This window comes from Sus scrofa, chromosome 11 (assembly GCF_054392235.1).
Source record: "Sus scrofa isolate SSC_HxYL_T2T_F1_AM1 chromosome 11, Sscrofa_HxYL_maternal_Yorkshire_Landrace_v2.0, whole genome shotgun sequence".
Taxonomy (NCBI): Eukaryota; Metazoa; Chordata; class Mammalia; order Artiodactyla; family Suidae; genus Sus; species Sus scrofa.
In genome coordinates, this window is record NC_139393.1 from 21474794 (window position 1) to 21493731 (window position 18938).

The 18938-nt window shown below is 49.4% G+C and overlaps 1 protein-coding gene across 7 annotated transcripts in view; it reads left to right on the forward strand.

Moving 5' to 3' along the window:
* Positions 1 to 18704, forward strand: part of RUBCNL (rubicon like autophagy enhancer) — a 49463-nt gene extending 30759 nt beyond the window's left edge. For 6 of the 7 annotated variants that reach the window (XM_021065590.2, XM_084981788.1, XM_021065589.2 and 3 more), the window contains 10 exons: positions 1205 to 1306; positions 1780 to 1840; positions 2685 to 2817; positions 4674 to 4819; positions 7129 to 7193; positions 10525 to 10763; positions 12394 to 12455; positions 14311 to 14464; positions 15609 to 15699; positions 18178 to 18704. In XM_021065590.2, the coding sequence (XP_020921249.1) occupies positions 1205 to 1306; positions 1780 to 1840; positions 2685 to 2817; positions 4674 to 4819; positions 7129 to 7193; positions 10525 to 10763; positions 12394 to 12455; positions 14311 to 14464; positions 15609 to 15699; positions 18178 to 18290 (1166 nt within the window). In that variant the 3' untranslated portion in view covers positions 18291 to 18704. Of the gene's footprint in view, positions 1 to 1204; positions 1307 to 1779; positions 1841 to 2684; positions 2818 to 4673; positions 4820 to 7128; positions 7906 to 8241; positions 8412 to 10524; positions 10764 to 12393; positions 12456 to 14310; positions 14465 to 15608; positions 15700 to 18177 lie in introns of those variants that run through there. The other variant, XR_014819463.1, reaches the window with a different exon arrangement.
* The last annotated feature ends 234 nt before the right edge of the window (positions 18705 to 18938 follow it).

Sequence of the window (18938 nt, forward strand, 5' to 3'; positions counted from 1 at the left end):
CCGAGGGTGCAGCCCTAAAAAGCAAAAAGCAAAAAAAAAAAAAAAAAAAAAAAGACAACAGAGGTTGATCCTCTCACTGTCGTGTCGTGGTGGCCAGTCCCCAGCCAGGAAGGGTTGGTTCCTCCTGGAGGCCCAGAAGGAGAACCAGGTCCATGCCCCCTCCTGACTTCTGGCGGTTGCTGGCCATCCTTGATGCTCTTTGGCGCATAGATACATCCTCCGATCTCTGTCTCCATCTGCACATAGTGTTCTTTCTCTCTGTGTGTGTCTGTGTCCAAACCTCCCTCTTTTTATGACACCATCACATTGGATTTAGGGCTCCCCCTGGTCCCGTATGACCTCAGCTTAACTTGATTCTTTGGTGGGGAATGGGACCTGACTTGCTAGGCGCCACCAAAACTCTCATCAGACTTACAGTCTAGACGGCCAATCTCTCCCCCAATAATGGCCTTGGAGACCAGTTAATAACTGGCCTTGGAGACCAGTTAAACCGTCACTCGTCATGGGATGTTTCTTTGCAACATCTCCCTACCCCCTACCCAAAACCATCACCCACACTCCTAAGGAGATTGCTGCCCCTCCCCCCTTGAATACTGACTTAGCCCAAAGAACAACCCCGTGCTCAAAATAGCAACAACCCCCTTTCCTATATAGCTAATGCTCCCTAAGCGCCAGGGAGCCTGGGTTCTCTCTCAGAGCTCCTGGCCAATCTGTTGGTCAATAGAATTGCCTTGAAATCTCGGGGCTCCAGCCTCCTGCCTCTTCATTGATTTTCTGCTCTAACACTGATTATCTCTGCAAAGACCCCGTTTCCAAGTCACAGGGATCGGTTCTGGGTGGATATGATTTTAGGGGGAACATTTTAACCTAATGCAGTATTTGTGTCAACGTTGCTTCACTGTGTGGAAAAAAAAAAAAAAGATTGTTTTCCCTCCTCTTTCATTCTTTGTATTTTAGAAGTTTTCACACTTACATAGAGGTAGACAGACTATGACTGTGACTCAGCCGTCTGGTTCATTTAATCATGTTAATCATCACAAAAATAGCCCCCTGCACTTTTTAATTCTTGCAGCCGAATGTCTGAATTCTTTGAAAGGAACTCTTAGCGCTTGCATCCCCCAGTTTCAAATTGTTTAGTTGGCTGTTGCAGGTCGGGCGGTTATTCTTTTACTCCTTGTTGGTGAAAGCCCCTTTCTTTCTCTAGGTTGTGCTGTGTTACAGGTCAGCCCAGTGGTTGAAGCAGCTACTTACTGTGATGTGATGAAAGAGTCCTGCAAATGTGACTTGGATGATTTTGTTATCGTAGGTAAGATTTGGAAACTCATGAACTGTGACCAAGTACCTCCCCACCACACCTACACACACACACACACACACACACACACACACACACACACACACACACACACACTCTGCCACATCGCAGCGAGAGACACCATTCAGAGAGACTCCTCCCAAGGTCAGATTATGTCCCCAATATAAAACAAATAAGATGGCTTGATATTAACCTCTCATAGACCTGAATGCAAAATTGGATTAGCTCTTTGGTCCCTCAGTTACACTTTGATGAAATTTCCGATGGGCATATTTGGACATCCTGTCTCTGGGCATTAGCTGTCATCTCATAATAGAAACGAAGAAGAACAGGAAGCATGGAGATGCTGAATAACTGGTCCTTTCTGCAACGCAGGGCGCTATTTTTGCATTCTTATAAAATCGACTGTGATTAAGTGAAACAGACTAAAGGACCTCACTACTTTTTCTTTGGTTTCCCCACAGAACTTGGAGAGTTTAGCAATACCACGGAGACCTGTGGGTGTTCCTGCAGCTCCTCTAAGAGGTATCTGTCTTCCATGGTCACCACGCACCGTCCCCGGGGCCAGCACCTCTGACCTCACGGGCCACTTGGAGCTTATTCCACCAGTTCCAGTAACAGGGATCACTGCTTAGAAATCACCATTAAAGTTCCTACAGTGATTTTTAAGTGTTTAAAAGAAATGTTGTATGCATTCTCACTTAATCTTCATGGTTAGGCTGGGTGAGATTTTTTTTTAATCCCATGTTACGGATGTAGAAACTGAGGTTCAGATGGGATGTGCCTCAGGACACCATTCTGTTAAATAGCAGGGGTAGGACTTGAACTCAGGTCTCCTGACTCTAAAGTGCTTTTTTCACCACCCCTTTCCGCCTCGGTCCCCTCCATAGATACAAGCTGCTCTGTTGAGCGTGGCGGAATTGCGTTAGGATAACCCTCAGTGGGTGGTTGATGCTCGGTCTCTCTCTCTCTCTCTCTTTTTTTTTGGTCTTTTTGCCTTTTCTAGGGCCACACCTGCGACATATGGAGGTTCCCAGGCTAGGGGTCGAATCGGAGGTGTAGCCACCGGCCTACGCCAGAGCCACAGCAACGCGGGATCCGAGCCGCGTCTGCAACCCACACCACAGCTCACGGCAACGCCGGATCGTTAACCCACTGAGCAAGGGCAGGGACCGAACCCGCAACCTCATGGTTCCTAGTCAGATTCGTTAACCACTGCGCCACGACGGGAACGCCGATGCTGGGTCTCTTATGTGACGCCCCCTCTGGTGCCTGGAGAAGGGAGGACGGTGGAAAACCTGAAGCAGAAGACCCTCAACACACGCCTCAGGAGCAGAGTTGCCCATTTTCTCCATCTCTTATCTCTCAGTGTCACTTATGAGCCAGACTTCAGTTCTGCTGAGCTAATAGCCAAAGAGTTATACCGAGGATTCCGAAGGTGCTGGATGCTGTTGGGAGATCGTTATCAGCTGGCTAGCTCCCTGAATGCAGCTGGCTCCATAGTAAGTAGCAACATGAGTTGACCTTGAATTGAAAGTTCCTGAATTCTCATTTTGCCTGCTGTTCCCATCAGACCTTTATGTGTTTGTTTGAAGGTTGCTGGGTGTTGGGGGAGATGTGAACTGATAAGCCTGATGTTTATTTATTTATTTATTCATTTATTTTTGGTCTTTTTGCTATTTCTTGGGCCACTCCCGCGGCATATGGAGGTTCCCAGGCTAGGGGTCGAATCGGAGCTGTAGCCACCGGCCTACGCCAGAGCCACAGCAACGCGGGATCCGAGCCGAGTCTGCAACCTACACCACAGCTCACGGCAACGCCAGATCGTTAACCCACTGAGCAAGGGCAGGGACCGAACCCACAACCTCATGGTTCCTAGTCGGATTCGTTAACCACTGCGCCACGACGGGAACTCCAGCCTGATGTTTATTGAGTGCTCAGCAATTCATGTTTTAATCCTCATCAGACTCCTATTAGGGAGGTGCTATTGTGATTTTAATTTGAGAGTGTTAGTTCTAGACCCTCAGCCAGGCTGGTCAGTGGTAGAGTGGTGAGTCCCAGGCTACTTCCTTTGAAAGTCCAGGCTGGGAGTTTCCACTGTGGCTCAGCGGCTTAAAAACCTGACATAGTGTCCATGAGGATACGGGTTCGATCCCTGGCCTCGCTCAGTGGTTAAGCATCTGACGTTGCCACAAGCTGTGGCTCCGATTTGAACCCTAGCCTGGGAACTTCCATATGCGGCAGGTATAGCCCTAAAAAAAAGGAAAAGAAAAGAAAAAGCATGTCCAGGCTGGTTCCCTGGTAGAACGCACTGCCCTGTGCCAGGGGCTAAAATGGAAGTAGGAGAAAAGCACTCTGCAAGTGTGGGGAGGCAGTGTTCCACTTCATCGGGGGAACTTGGAAGGGCTGATTGGAGATCTCGGAACTAAGTCAGGCCAGGCAGGACTGCAGGCAGGGACATGTGAAAGGGCCCTCTTGGCAAACGGCAGCTGGAGAACAGCGGCGGGGAGACGCGTGGTATGTTTCATGAGCAGAGCGATTCGGCGTGGTTGGATAACATGTGTTTGTGTTTAGTTAGCTCTGTGTGTTTTGGGGAGGGTTCATCTTTTTTTTTTTTGTCTTTTTGCCTTTTCTAGGGCTGCTCCCGCAACACATGGAGGTTCCCAGGCTAGGGATCAAATTGGAGCTGTAGCTGCCGGCATACACCACAGCTCACGGCAACGCGGGATCGTTAACCCACTGAGCAAGGGCAGGGATCAAACCCCCAACCTCATGGTTCCTAGTTGGATTCGCTAACCACTGCGCCACAACAGGAACTCCAAGGGGAGGGTTAATCTTAATCTTCCTGGTAAATAAGGCTCAAAAGCGGCCAAACTGGGGCATAGATGCTAATTTGAGAAGTTGGGATGTTAAATGCTAAGGAGGAAGTCGAAGGGTTCAGAGGGGGAGCCTCTGCAGTCTGCGGAGGGTAGTTTCTGGGGAAGTCTGACCACAGGGGATTCTGATCAGCTCCATCTGTCAGCCTCTTGACTAAGCGGGGCAAAGCTTCTGCTGTGCAGGAAAGCATTCCAGGTCATACTGACCTACTTACAGTAATTTGAAGTCTGAAAGCAAAAGAACTCCCTAAAAATACGAAGCAAAGTGATCTCAGCGGGGTGAGGTTTTAAGCACTTCTCCTGCAGACGGGTTTAGATACAGGGGCGGCTCTTGCCAGGTCCTTGAGTCCAGTTGGAAGCTGTTTTCATTTTGCAAGGTGAATTTTAATGTTGGAAACACATTTGAATGTTCTTTTTGTTTCCGTTCCTGAAAGATGCTTGTTTCAGTGGCTCCTGAATCCTCTTCTGCGTTCTTTATGCAGGTTGTAAATGAAGAGCGAGTCCGGGAAGACTTTGAATCCAGTCTGGAGGTGGTGCAGGAAATTAAACTGAAGTCAAGGATCAGAGGGACTGGAGACTGGGCGCCCCCCAGGTTTCAAATCATATTTAATGTTCATCCACCACTCAAGTAAGTCTGAGTTGCTGCCTGGACCCCCAACCCAGTTAAAACAAGTTGTGATGGGAGTTCCTGTTGTGGCTCAGTGGGTTAAGAACCCAACTAGTGGAGTTCCTATAATGGCTCAATGGTTAACGAGCCTGACTAGTAGCCATGAGGACTCGAGGTTGATCCCTGGCCTCGCTCAGTGAGTGGATTAAGGATCTGGCATTGCCACAAGCTTCAGGTGCAGTTCTGCAGATGCATCTGGGATCCCACACTGCTTCCGCACCTGCAGCTCCGATTCACCCCCTAGCTTGGAAGCTTCCATATGCCCAGCCGTGGCTGTAAAAAGCCAAAAAGAAAAAAACAAATCAAGTTGTGATGGCTCCTACCTGACTCTGCGGAAATGGGTGGAGGCAAAAAATAATACACCGAGGGACAAAGGAAAATCTGTTTCAGGAAAAGGAAAGTTGGGCGTATTTTTCCTGAGTTAGCTGTCTTGGCACCACGTTCATCATGGGCTTTTAGGCTCTGTAAGTTTCGTTTTGACAGTCGGAGAATTTAACTCTGTGTCCTGCATTATGAACATTGCATAACAATTGAAAATTAAATTGGCTCCTAATAAGTGACTACCATTGAACCTTAAAAAGTGCATACAATCATTTTAAGACTAGAGCCCTCTATTTTCCAGTGCCATGTGAAGTAAAAAATCAGCGAATAAAATTTCTTTATTTGTACGGCCACACCCACAGCATATGGGAACTCCCAGGCTGGGGACTGAATTCAAGCAGCATCTGCAGCCTACGTGCAGCTGTGGCAGCATGGCTCCTTTAACCCACTGCACCAAGGTGGAAACTCCAGTGAATAAATTTTTTAAAGGAAAATTAAATTCTGAGAACGTCTGTACTTAAGAAATGTAATAGGATGCAAATAAAAATCTTTGTTCTCTAAGAAGTAACAAAATCCTATAAAAAAACCAACTAAGAAAAGGGAACAAATGTTTTATATATTATATATAAGTATACATATAATAATTTAAAGTAGTAAATTAATGTATTTTTTCTGAGAGTCTATGACATCGACAAAGGGACATTTTGACCAAGTTCAGTTTTTCCATTCCTTCTGGTTGGTATTTACTACAGCGTGCACACTGCAGAGTTATGAAGGGACTGGTGAGGGTCATGGCCTGTGCCCGGTGGAGGTGACCTTGCAGACGCTGTATTTTTTTTCTTTGGCGAGACCTGCAGGAAGGTCTCGGGGCTGCGTGGGCCGAAGCGCGCCCTCTACAGGCCTTCTGAGGCATTCCTTTCCTTGGCTGGGAAGTCTTGCCTCGGGGATTTTCCCGGGTCCTAAGGCACACCCAAAGGTTCCGCCTGTGTTTACCTTGGCTCTTTTTGATGATCCTAAACTGTAAAAAGATTTTATAACTTTCTCCATATTTCCAAATCCCATGTGGTATTGTGACACTAACAGTTCAATAGGCAATCTCACCAAAAACGTTCGTGAGCATTGCCTTCTGTTATCTCTTATTCCTCTAAATTTCTGCGGATCCATTTGTAAACTCCCCAAGTATATTAGCTCTTGGTGTCTTGTCCCCCTGAACTTTCTCCCATGTATTATTATGTGCCTATAGTTCTCTCTAGAGAGAGAAGCCTGTGGATGTCGAGTAAGAAGTCTCTGAAGGAGGTCCCGACGTGGTGCAGCAGTAACGAACCCAGCTGATATCCATGAGGACTTGGGTTCGATCCCTGGCCTTGCTCAGTGGGTTAAGGATCCGGTGCTGCCGGGATCTGTGGTGTTGGTCACAGATGCAACTTGGATCCTGCGTTGCTGTGGCTGTGGCATAGACCAGCAGCTACAGCTCTGATTTGACCCCTAGCCTGGAAAACTCCATATGCCGCAGGTGTGACCCTAAAAAGCACACACACACACACACACAAAGTCTCTAAAGACCCGTTAGTGGAATAGGTACCTGTGCACCTGACTTCTGCTTTGGTGGTAGCAGGGGCTTTTAAACAGACCCAAAATTTCGGATCTCCTTGGTGGCTCAGTGGGTTAAGAATCCAGCATTGTCACTGCTGTGGCACGAGTTTGATCCCTGGCCCAGGAACTTCCGCATGCTGTGGGTGCAGCCAAAAAAAAAAAAAAAAAAAAAAAAAGTCCCAGAGATTTCAACTGGAAAACTATTAAATAATTGTATTTCTTTCCCAAATGAAAAATGATAAAACCAAGCCACCCTGGCAAGAAAAGTCTCACGATGTCAGTTTATTTTCCAGTCATTCAAACGTGCTCCATGGCTTTTTCTAAAATGTTAAACTCTTCTCATTTTTTGTTCTCAGGAGGGATCTCGTGGTAGCAGCCCAAAATTTTTTCTGTGCTGGCTGTGGAACTCCCATCGAACCCAGTAAGTATGGATAATGGGGTCTCTGCTTGTTACGCGATGACCGAAAAACAGAGTCGGGCAGGGCAGTACGCTATTTTTGTAAGAGGGGTTTTTGATGAGAAGTTGTTGTTATAGGAGCTTCAGGACACTGGGCTCTCCTTCGTAGAGAGGCCACCGTGACCTCCGAGGCTATGTGCCTGGCCCGTTGCCTCTCAGATGCATCTCCTGGTTCTCTCTCCATCAGGCACGTTGCTACATGGCCTCCCTTGTGGGTCCTTGAAGGTGGCAGGCCCACCCCTGTCTCCGGGATTTGCATTTGTGGTTTTCTGTCCCTCTCATGCCCCCCCCCCCCCCCCCGCACCCCGGACATCCCCCCTGCTGGTTCCCTTCCTCCCTTTCCATCTTCACTCAAAACCCTGAGGTCTGCCCTGGCCGCGCTGTTGAAACTGTCCGTCTGGCCCCCCTCCTGGCCACAAACACACACGTACACACCTTATATTCCCTCCTTTCTTCATTTTTTTATTCTAGCCTTTATTTTCCTAAAATACCCTTTCCTATTTTACTGATTTTTTTCGTTTTCTTTTCTTTTCTTTTTGGTCTTTTTAGGGCTGCACCTGTGGCATATGGAGGTTCCCAGGCCAGGGGTCAAATTGGAGCTACAGCAGCCAGCCAATGCCACAGCCACAGCAGTGCCAGATCCAAGCTGCATCTTCGACCTACACCACAGCTCACGGCAACGCCGGATCCTTAACCCACTGAGCAAGGCCAGGGATTGAACCTGCAACCTCTTGGTTCCTAGTCAGATTCGTTTCCACTGCGCCACGACGGGAACTCCACTGATTTTCTTTTTTTCTTATTATTGTCTGTCTCCCTCCCTCGATTCTAAGTTCCCTGAGGACAGGTATGTGGTCTCTTTCATCCATTGCTTTATTGCCTGATCTTACAAGTGTGTCTGGTGCACAGTTGGGACTCAAAAGATAGTTGTTAGGAGCTCCCATCATGGCTCAATGTGTTAAGAACCTGATGTTGTCCCTGTGAGGATGCAGGTTCGATCTCTGGCCTTGCTCAGTGGGTTAAGGATCCAGTGTTGCCTCAGGCTGCAGTGAAGCTCCCAGATATGGCTTGGATCCCGAGTTGCTGTAGCTGTGGTGTAGGCGGGCAGCTATAGCTCTGATTCCACCTCTAGCCTGGAAACTTCCATATGCCACAGGTTCTGCCCTAAATAAAAAAAAAAAAAAATTAAAGATCAATAAATAGGAGTTCCCATTGTTGCTCAGGAGAAACGAATCTGACTAGTATCCATGGGGACGCAGGTTCAATCCCTGGCCTTGCCCAGTGGGTGAAGGGTCTGGCGTTGCCGTGAGCTGTGGGGTAGGTTCCAGACAGGGCTCAGATCCAGCATTATTGTGGCTGTGGTGTAGACCGGCAGCTCCAGCTCCAATTTGACTCCTAGCCTGGGGAACCTCCACATGCTGTGGGTGTGGCCCTACAGTTAATTAATTAATGAATTAAAAGTTGTTAAAGGATGAGATGACTTCGCCAGGAGCGAGCCAGGCTCCTCTGAGCGAGTTCCAGGGAGTGGCCCGAGGGCCTAGAAAATCAGGTTTCACCCAGTCAGAAAGGCCATTTGCCACTTGAGCCTGGACTCCCTTATTCTGCTGCGAGGACGTCCGTGGGTCTGACCTGCCGAAGATTAGCCACAAGGGCTCTGCCAGGAAGGGTTCCCTTGGCCTTTGATAGGCAGCCTTGGAAGGAAGAAGGCTTTGAGCAGCTCCACCTCAAGAAATAAAAAGAGAATGCGGAAACCCCTCCGAACATCCCTCTCCCGCACTGCGTGAGGACACCTGCCGTGCATCACAGTTAGAAGGCATTTTCTTGGAGTGACTCATCTTCGCAGCTCGTCTCGGAGGGACCATGCCTCGTGGTTAACCACAGGATCTTGGTACCCCAGTGAACACTGAATGTGTGAGTCAGACACTCTGAGCGCATGACCGGGATTCCAGCAACTCTGCAAGTCCTTCCCGGAGTTTGTTCAGAGGAGGAGGCAGACGTAGGGCCCACTGTGGACAGCAGCACGGGCCTTCCCGCGTGGAGCTGCCGGCAGGAAGTGGTCCTCGAGTGGATGCCCGAAAGGGGAGAGAAAGTCAGAAGCGCAGTGCGATTTCCCACCAGGGAACCTGATGCGGGCTGGGGGCGGGGCGAAAGGCTTCGTAAGTGATTGTCCCCAGAGGCGTGGGGGTGGGGGAGGCCGCCACGTGCAAAGGAACCAAAGGCTATTGCACAAAAGTCCTGTGTGGCTGGAAAGTAAGAGCAAGAGCAGAAAACCTGCTGCAGAGGTAGCGCAGCGCAGAGGGCAGAAGCACCAGCAGCCGTGGAGACATCAATCCGTGTCCTTTGTCCAGTGTCATTGTCTGTTTTAACGAAAGGACTGAGGAAGCCAGAAGAGATGGATATAATTCATTCTGCATTGATAGTATAATGTGTAACATGTATTCAGTGAATTTTTTTTTTTGTCTCTTTAGGGCCGCACCCATGGCTTATGGAGATTCCCAGGCTAGGGGTCGAATTGGAGCTGTAGCCACCGGCCTACACCACAGCCAAAGCCACGCCAGACAGGATCCAAGTCTTCGACCTACACCATAGGTCACAGCAATGCTGGATCCTTAACCCACTGAGCGAGGCCAGGGGTCGAACCTGTGTCTTCACGGATCCTAGTCAGATTCCTTTCCGCTGCGCCACGACGGGAACTCCCTGAGCCTGAGTATTTTTCCTTTCTTTACTGGTTATTTGTGTTTCCTCTTTCCATGCATTTCCATCCTTTGTGCTTTTTGTGGTATTGTTTTCCTCACTCTTTATCCAGGAACTCTTTTGGGCGCTACTTCCTAGCAGCACAGGTAGAGTGCGTTAGCACGTACAAAACGCATTTCGTATGTATGATATCACGGAATCCAGTTCTGAGTTGGTTCTTGTGGCATCAGGACCGAAAACCTGAAGATAGTCAGGCTTGTAGGAGTTCCGGCCACTAGGAGGCCAAGTCTGGATGCTCACAATCTCCAGACCTTGAATCTCATGTTCTTTTGGCCACACGTCAGTTCACGATGCCCATCTTCCAAATCCAGGAGCATTTGGGGAAGGGTCTCTCTTCCACCACCTGCTCCACAAAAGCTAAGCTCGAGAAAAGCCACGACCTCAGGCCCCCAGGGTCTGCCAGAGCGTCCCCAGCATGACTTGGGCAGCACAGACTCTGCAAGCGTAGCCTTGACCTTGAGTGGGAATTGGCGGTGGGACCGGACGAGGGTGGGTTTCCGGCGGCAGGTGCGTGGTGCTCATCCTCCCGGCCATCCGCCCCCAGAGTTCGTGAGGCGGCTGCGCTACTGCGAATACCTGGGCAAGTATTTCTGCGACTGCTGCCACAGCCATGCCGAGTCCTGCATCCCGGCCCGCATCCTCCAGCTGTGGGACTTCAGGAAGTACTCCGTCAGCAACTTCTCCAAACGGCTGCTGGACAGCATATGGCACCAGCCCGTCTTCAACCTGCTGCACGTCAGCCGCAGCCTCTACACGAAAGCCAAGGAGCTGGACAGAGTGCGGGTGAGCAGCTGCCTTTCTGGGTCCGTAAATGGACATCTTCCCTGGCTCAGGGGATCCAGACAGAGCCTTTAAGGGGTCAGCTTAGCATCCAGTGGATGGAGCTTATGCTTCAGAGACCCTCGCCTGCTTGGGCTCTTTCCGTGGCTCCATATCACATTTGACATGTATGCATAGTTGTCATGTATACATGGCTTTTGGATTTTATTGCCATTCAAATAAAAATTGTGTGTATTTAAGGTGTACAGCATGATGGCATTTCCCTTGTGGCTCAGTGGGTTAGGAACCTGATATAGTGTCCACGAGGATTTGGATTCTATCCCTGGCCTCATTCAGTGGGTTAAGGGTCTAGTGTTGCCACAGACTGTGGTGTAGGTCGCAGATGTGGCTCAGGTTGTTGCTGTGGCTATGGCTGTGGCTGGCAGCTGTAGGTCCAATTCAACCCCTAGCCTGGGAACCTCCATAGGCCACAGCTGCGGCCCTAAAAAGAAAACAAACACCAGTGGTGTAATGGGATTGGCAGCCGCTCTGCAATGCCAAGACGCATGTTCGATCCCCGGCCCAGCACAGTGGGTTAAAGAATCCAGCGTTGCCCCGGCTTCAGTGTAGGTCACAACTGTGGCTCAGATCCAGTCCCTGGCCTGGGAATTCCATATGCCGAGAGGCAGGCAGCAAAAAAAATAAAAATAAATAAAAATAAAGAGAGAGAGAGAGAGAGAAAGAAAACAAAACCATGTGATGATCTGATGTGTGGGTGCGTGGTCATGTGATTTGGTGTCAGGCTAGTTAGCATATCCATCCCCTCACACCATTACCTGCTATGTGTGGGATGAGAACACCTGCAGCTTTCCCTCTCAGCAAATTTCCAGAGTTTAATAAGAGTCTCATGAACTGCAGTCGTCATGCCGCACACAGCGTCTCTCGGCAAGGTCGTCCTGTGTTACTGCAGCGCTGTGCCCTGGTCCAGCATCTCCCCGTTTCCCCACCTCCCTGCCCCCGGGGAGGCCCCCTTTTCCTCGCTGCTTGTATGAACTCGACTTTTTTAGATTGCACATCAAAGTAAAATCCCGCAGTTCTTGTCTTTCTGTGCCTGGCTCATCTCGCTCAGCATAAGGTCCTCCACGTTCCTCCAGGGCATCTCCGTGGCAGGATCTCCTTCTTCTGAGCAGAGTTTTTGGTGTTTTTCTTAACAAAGGTCCCAAACATTGTGTCAACTTCAGGTTCCCCAAAGCCTGAGTCCCTCCTGGACCATCTGTACCTCTCTGGACTCAGTTATGAACCTCTATAGACTGTGTATTTCTTTTTTTTTAATTTTTAAAATTAGAGTTGATTTACAGTGTTGTGTCGATTTTTGCTGTACAGCAAAGTGACCCAGTCATTCATGTGTGTGTGTGTGTGTGTGTGTGTGTGTGTACACATACTCTTTCTCATATTATCTTCCATCATTGGTCTATCACAAGAGATTGGCTATAGTTTTCTCTGCTCTACAATAGGCTAGACTGTGTATTTCAAAGGCTTATTTTCTAGAGTTGCAGCATTTCGAGGTTAGAAATGACATGTAACTCTGACTTCCACGTTGCCTGTGTTATGTATCACATTCACCCTGTCCTCTCTGTTTGGTTTCTCACATTAGGAAATCCAGGAGCAGCTATTCCATGTCAAGAAGCTGTTGAAGACCTGCAGGTTTGCCGAAAGGTACGACCGCTGGCTGGGACAGGGCGGGCCCCAGGGGGGGGGGTGAGGTCATGTGGCCTCCATGCACTTGTCAGTCCGCTGTGCCTCCTGGTCCCGTGCCCCCGGGATGGGCGATCTCCTGTGTCTCTCCTGGGCAATGCAGACCTTCTCTTGAATGTTGCCTAAGCTTCTAACTCACCAGTGGGGAATTTCACATGTTAAGAAGAATGGATCAATATGAGGGTGAAACAACTCTAGCCAGTGGCCTTTTACAAATTGTTATCATTGGGAGTTGCCATTGTGGTGCAGCAGAAATGACTAGTATCCGTGAGGACACAGGTTCGATCCCCGGCCTCACTCCCTGGGTTAAGGATCTGGTGTTGCCATGAGCTGCAGTGTAGGTCACAGACGTGGCTCAGACCCCCCGTGGCTGTGGCTGGGGTGTAGGCCGGCAACTACAGCTCCAATTAGACCCCTAGCTAATGCGGGTGTGGCCCTAAAAAGCAAAAGAAAGAAAGAAAGAAGGAAAGAAAGAAAGACACCACTAGGCTTTAGCTGAACCTCTGGCCACATCCCTAGGTTCATCCCTTAGGATGAACTTCTGGAGGCCAAGGCCATAAAGGCACAGACGTGAATTCACTGATGGAGATTTCTAAAGGGAAAAGCACGTTCCTCAAGGAGTTAGGATTATTTGTTATAATAGTTGGAATCATAGGTTTTTCACATTTTTGGTTCTGTTTTAAAGCTGCTTTCCACTTCCAACCTCTGTTTGATGATGCTGTATTTTGCTTCTGTACATTTCTTGGGGAGGAGCTTGTCCTCTGTTGTCATTTGGCCTTGAGCGCCCCCTCATGGTGTTGGGGCGAAAGGTTAATTTCTTCTCAGGGCCCCAGTTTCTCTGTAACATGTAACAATATCTACAGTTCTTACCATCTGTGAAAGTTTCTTGAGTATCCATTCTGTGCTTCAGATAAAAGAGCAACAGGACACATGTTGAGGTAGAGTCTGGGGAGAAAGTTAGCGCAAAGGGATCATTGCTGGGGTGTGTCGGTCACGTGCGCAGGTGCCCTGGGGCCTAGAGGGCTGCAAGCACCTCCCTAAGGGACCTTGGGGGAAGTGGAGGTGGCGTGGGGGGATGAAGCTCACAAACAAGGCTTCCTGGGGAAAAAAACCCTAGCCTGAAGAGCAAGTCAGAGCCAGGACAGGGGTCAGAGGACCCCTGGTCAAGGAAACAGTGTGACCGAGGACCCCAGGCTGGGCAGAGACTCCAGTGTGGTTTGGCATTCCTAGGATGTCAAGTCCAATGGAGGCAGCGGCCGGCTCGGGGATGCAGTGCGTGGCGATGCTGCTCCTTGGTTTGGGGGAGTCAGGAGGAGGTCAGGAGGGCTTAGAGAAGGGCCTGTTCAGGTGTGAATGCCTTTGCCACCGGCCCGCAGGCGGACGTCTGATTCCCAATCTCTGTGTTGGACCCGTGGCTTCAGGTGTCATAGTAACTCTCCTGACACATCCGTCAGTGATGCTCGAGGACTTGAAATCGAGCTGGAATGAATAAGGTGGCAATTTTTAGCTCAGGACACCTCTCCAGGCTTGGAAAACAAAGGTGGAGTTTCTTTTACTCCGTGTCTGCGTGGGCAGGCTGCCAGAGACAGTTTTCTCCTTCAGCTTTTTGAAATTGGCAGTGATGGAATTTTAACTTTCTGGCGTCCAAGCAGATTTGCCAAAAGTGGGCCATAAGGTTTCTTTGTTCCTGGGGCTTTTTTTTTTTTTTTTTAATTGAGATCACAAAATTAAGTGGAGGGCCAGAAAAAAGCATCCCCCTGCTTCTGCTCTGGCCCGTGCGGGTGGGATTTGACTCGCTCTGTTTCCTCTCCGGCAGCGCGTTGGCGGAGTTTGAGCAGGTGCCAGTACACTTGACTGATGACCTCCACCTCTTCTCCCTGGAGGACCTGGTCAAGGTTAAGAAAGGGCTGCTGGTGCCCTCGCTCAAGGACATTCTGAAAGTTTCCCTGGAGCACGTGGCTGGCTGTGAGGTGAGGTTCGACCGGCCCAGGAGGGCGCGTCCCAAGCTGTCCCTTCTTCAGCGGGGCCCAGGTTGGGTGTTGTGCACTTTATCTCATTTAACCCCCACACACTCTGCAGAAAGTTCTGGCACCACCATTCACAGAGGAGAAAAATGAGGTTCAGAGCTGTTAGGTGTCAGACCAAGAGCATCCTAGTGGGATGCAAGCCTGGGCCGAGAGACTTAGAGTCCGGGTGCCCAGCCCTGCGTGGGGCCCCCATTCACTCCCATCTGCTCTAATGTGACACACGCCGCCAAGGAGACTGGGGATCCCGTGGAAGGGGAGCTCTGGGCCCTCGGGGACTGAAGAATCGCAAGGGAGCCGTCAGAAGCAAAATGAGGTCATTTAAGAACACGTTTTGGGAGTTCTCATTGTGGCTCAGTGGGTTAAGACCCCAGTTATTATCCATGAAGCCAGGGGTTGATCCCTGGCCTCATTCAGTGGGTAAAGGATCCAGCATTGCCACAAGCTGTGGCATAGGTAACAGATGCAGCTTGGATCCCACGTTGCTGTGTCTGTGGTGTCGGCTGGCAGCTGCAGCTCCTCTTCGACCCCTAGCCTGGGAACTTCCATATGCCGCAGGTGTGGCCTTAAAAAGAAGGAAAAACAGGAGTTCCCGTCATGGCTCAGTGGTTAAGGAATCCGACTAGGAATCATGAGGTTGGGGGTTTGATCCCTGGCCTTGCTCGGTGGGTGAAGGCTCCATCGTTGCCGTGACCTGTGGAGTAGGTCGAAGATGTGGCTCGGATCTGGCATGGCTGTGGCTGTGGTGTAGGCCAGCAGCTACAGCTCCGATTAGACCCTTGGCCTGGGAACCTCCATATGCCGTGGGAAGCGGCCCTAGAAAAGACAAGAACCAAAAACAAACCCAAACCAAAACAAAAAACCACATGTTTAAAATTGTTGTCTTTCTCTTGTGCCTCGAATGCCTTAAAGTGCAGTTTCTCCAGGCAAAATGAATGCACATTTATTGTTCTGATCCATCCACCGTGGCAGGATAAAGCATCCTGTTCCTTCTATGGCTGGAATCAGTTTTGTACACGTGGCACCTCAGCTTCTCCATCAAAAGAAACGTTACCAACAAGGACTAACGTTTTGACTCCTGTTCTTACAGCTGTGCCAAGGAAAGGGCTTCATCTGTGAATTCTGCCGGAGCGCAGCTGTCATCTTCCCGTTTCAGACGGCAACGTGCAGACGATGTTCAGGTACCTAAATCCCACATGCTGTAAGCGAGCTCAGCGCTTGATCCCTTAGGGGCAAAGTTAAGTTTGATGGCTTGAGCGCAAATTTAACTTAAGCTTAGTAGTAGCTCAGGAGGTCCCGTTGTGGCTCAGTGGGTTAAAAACCTGCTGTAGGACCCATGAGGATGTCACTGCAATCTCTGATCTTGCTCAGCAGGTTAAGGATCCAGCATGATCATGAGCTGGGGTGTGGGTCACAGACACGGCTCGGATCTGGCATTGCTGTGGCTGTGGTGTAGACCAGCAGCTGCAGCTCCCCCCATTCAGCCCCTAGCCTGGGAGCTTCCATATGCCGCAGGTGTGGCCCTAAAAAGAAAAGAAAAAAAAGAGCTTAATAACCAAAGCACAGAGTTATGTCTTTAACGTGTGAGGATACTGGTGTGTGTTTCTATGTAGAATGTGAGCTAGTGAGGATTGGGGTGCACAGGGAGGAGTATTGGGGCGGGGCAGGGAGAAAGGATGATGTCCTTTGGAACAGGGTTTGGCGAGACCTCTGTTTGGCCTATGCCCCAGTTTTTCTGCATCAGCTCAAGTGACAGCCACCTCTATTTTGTAACTGAATCCCAGCCACACCTGACCCCGAAGTGTTGTCTCTGGCATCTCTGGCATCAATCACGTGGCAGAGTCAAGTAGTTGTTACGGAGACCAAATGGCCCGCAAGGCCGAAAACACTTACTGACCGGCCCTTTACAGCGAAAGTTTGCAGGAATTCCTGTTGTGGTGCCACAGAAACAAACCCAACTAGTATCCATGAGGATGTGGGTTCAATCCCTGGCCTCGATCAGTGGGTCAAAGGATCCTGGTGTTGCTGCAGGCTGTGGAGTAGGTCGCAGACAGGGCTTAGATTCGGTGTTGCTGTGGCTGTAAGCAAAGGTCGGCAGCTGTAGCTCTGATTTGACCCCTGGCCCGGGAACTTTCATATGCTGCAGGCGCGGCCCTAAAAAAAAAAAAGAAAGAAAGAAAGAAAAAGTTTGCAGACCCTTGTTCATCTATACAGGCACACCTCGTTTTATTTTGCCTTGCTTCACTGAGCTGCACAGATGGTACATTTTTCACACACTGAAGGTTTGAAGGTTTGTGGCAATTCCGGTGGGAGCAAGTCTACCGGCACCATTTTTCCAACAGCATTCGCTCACCCTGTGTCCTTGTGTCACATTTTGGTGATTCTCCCAATACCTCAAACTTTTTGCTCATCACTATTCATGATGGTGATCTGTGATCAGGGAGCTTTGGTGTTACTCGTGCAAGAGGATTTTAATTCACTGAGGGCTCAGGTGCTGGCTGGCATTTTTTAAGCAATACAGTATTTTTTTTTTTTAAATATAGTTGATTTACAGTGTTGTGCCAGTTTCTGCTGTAGCAATAAAGTATTTTTTAGTTAACCTATGTACATTTCTAAGACAATGCTATTGCCTCCGTAAGAGACTACAGTATAGGGTAAACATAACTTTTATATGTGCTGGGAAACCAAACACAAACATGACTCACTTTATTGCGTTATTTGCTTTACCGTGATGGTCTGGAGCTGAACTTCCAGTATCTCTGAGGTCTGCCTGTATTAGGGCCCCAGGAGACCCCTTGCTCTCTAAACTCTCTCATGGGAGAGAGCTGCGTGATGAGTTCTGGCCTCATCCTTGGTATCAGCAGGTCCCTCTCAGCATCCCCCGGGGTTCTCTCCCCTCACCCATTAGGCAGTGCAGGATGGGTTCCCAGCAGAGAGACTCAGAAGCGGGATTTGCGTGGAGGACGTACCCTGGGGGAGTGTCCTCGGGCTCATCACCCGCTGGATGTGGAGACAGCCGGATGGACAGAGGGAGAAGTTGAGCTGCGTGTGGTTGCCATGAAGGCTCAGCGCATCTCGTGGGGAACTCTGGAGCTGGGGTGGCCTTTCAGCCACACTGGGGGCAGAGAGCCAGCCAGGCCTGTAAAGCGCACCTTGACCAGCCTCTGGATGCAAGCTGGGGCCAGCGAGGGGCCATGGCCTTGATCGAGGCAGCTCTCTTTGGTTTGGGCCATTTCCAGAGAAGAGACGATGCCGCCGGAGCCGTGGGCCACCAACATCTTCAGCTCCTCAGGGAGTGGTCTTGGGCGGCTCTGGGAGGCAGTGCAGCATCTGCTCCATCAAGCTCTCTGAGCTTCATGACCTGACAGTAGCTTAATAACTAAAGCACGGCATTGTTTCTTTAAAGTGTAACGATGCTGGTGTGTGTTTCTATGTTGAATGTGAGCTAGTGAGGTTTGGGGTGCACAGGGAGGAGGAGTGGGGTGGAGCAGGATAATGGGGAGCTTGGTCGTCCCTCCGAGTTCCAAACTGCCTGATTTCTCTCCGGGAGACTGGTTTCTGGGTTCAGATCCCCTTTCTCCCCAGGGTGGGGATGGGCATCGGTACGTATTTGGGAAACCCGGCTTCCTGTTTGCTGATGGCCGTGTCCTTGCTTGCAGCGTGCAGAGCTTGCTTTCACAAGCAGTGCTTCCAGTCCTCCCAGTGCCCCCGCTGTGCGAGGATCACAGCCAGGAGGAGGCTTTTGGAGAGTCCGCCCTCTGCGGCCACATGATGCCCCTGACTATCGCGAGAAGACTGTTCAACACAGCTAATTATCGCGTCCTTTGTGTCCTGACATTGTTTTATTATGGAGTATTGTCTATTAAGGAAAAAGATGGCCAATATTCTCTTTATTATATAAATATATATATTTAATATTTTAAAAGAATGAAGATTCTTTGTTATTAAGCCTAGGGTTGTTACTGGTGATGTTGTTTACAAATCTTTAATGTTTTTGCTGCTACTGTTTTTTTTTTAAGAGTTTGTGGGGTTTCTTTTTTGATACTTAAATTGCATTTGAGTAGTTGTACCTAGCCTGTTTTTTATGAATTGTAACTGACAAGATGAATTACTCAGTTCCCCTTCTTTGTAAAGCTTATTTTGTGAAAGGGATTGTTACTTCCAATGAACAAAAATGAAACCGAAAGTATGTTTTCTCTGGGTTTTTTTTCCAGCACTTAAATTTCATTTTGTAACTGTGTCAGTCTTACAGATGTTACTCATTCCAGGGTCTGTAGAAAGGATACCCATTGCTTCTGCAGTTACGTCTGTGTCTATGAGTTTGAATTGCTTTGCGGTGCATGGAGGTGCCATTTGAAGTAGTTGCCTCTAGATGGCGCTCGTTCAGATGGCTCAAAGCAAACCTGTATTTGTCACCTCT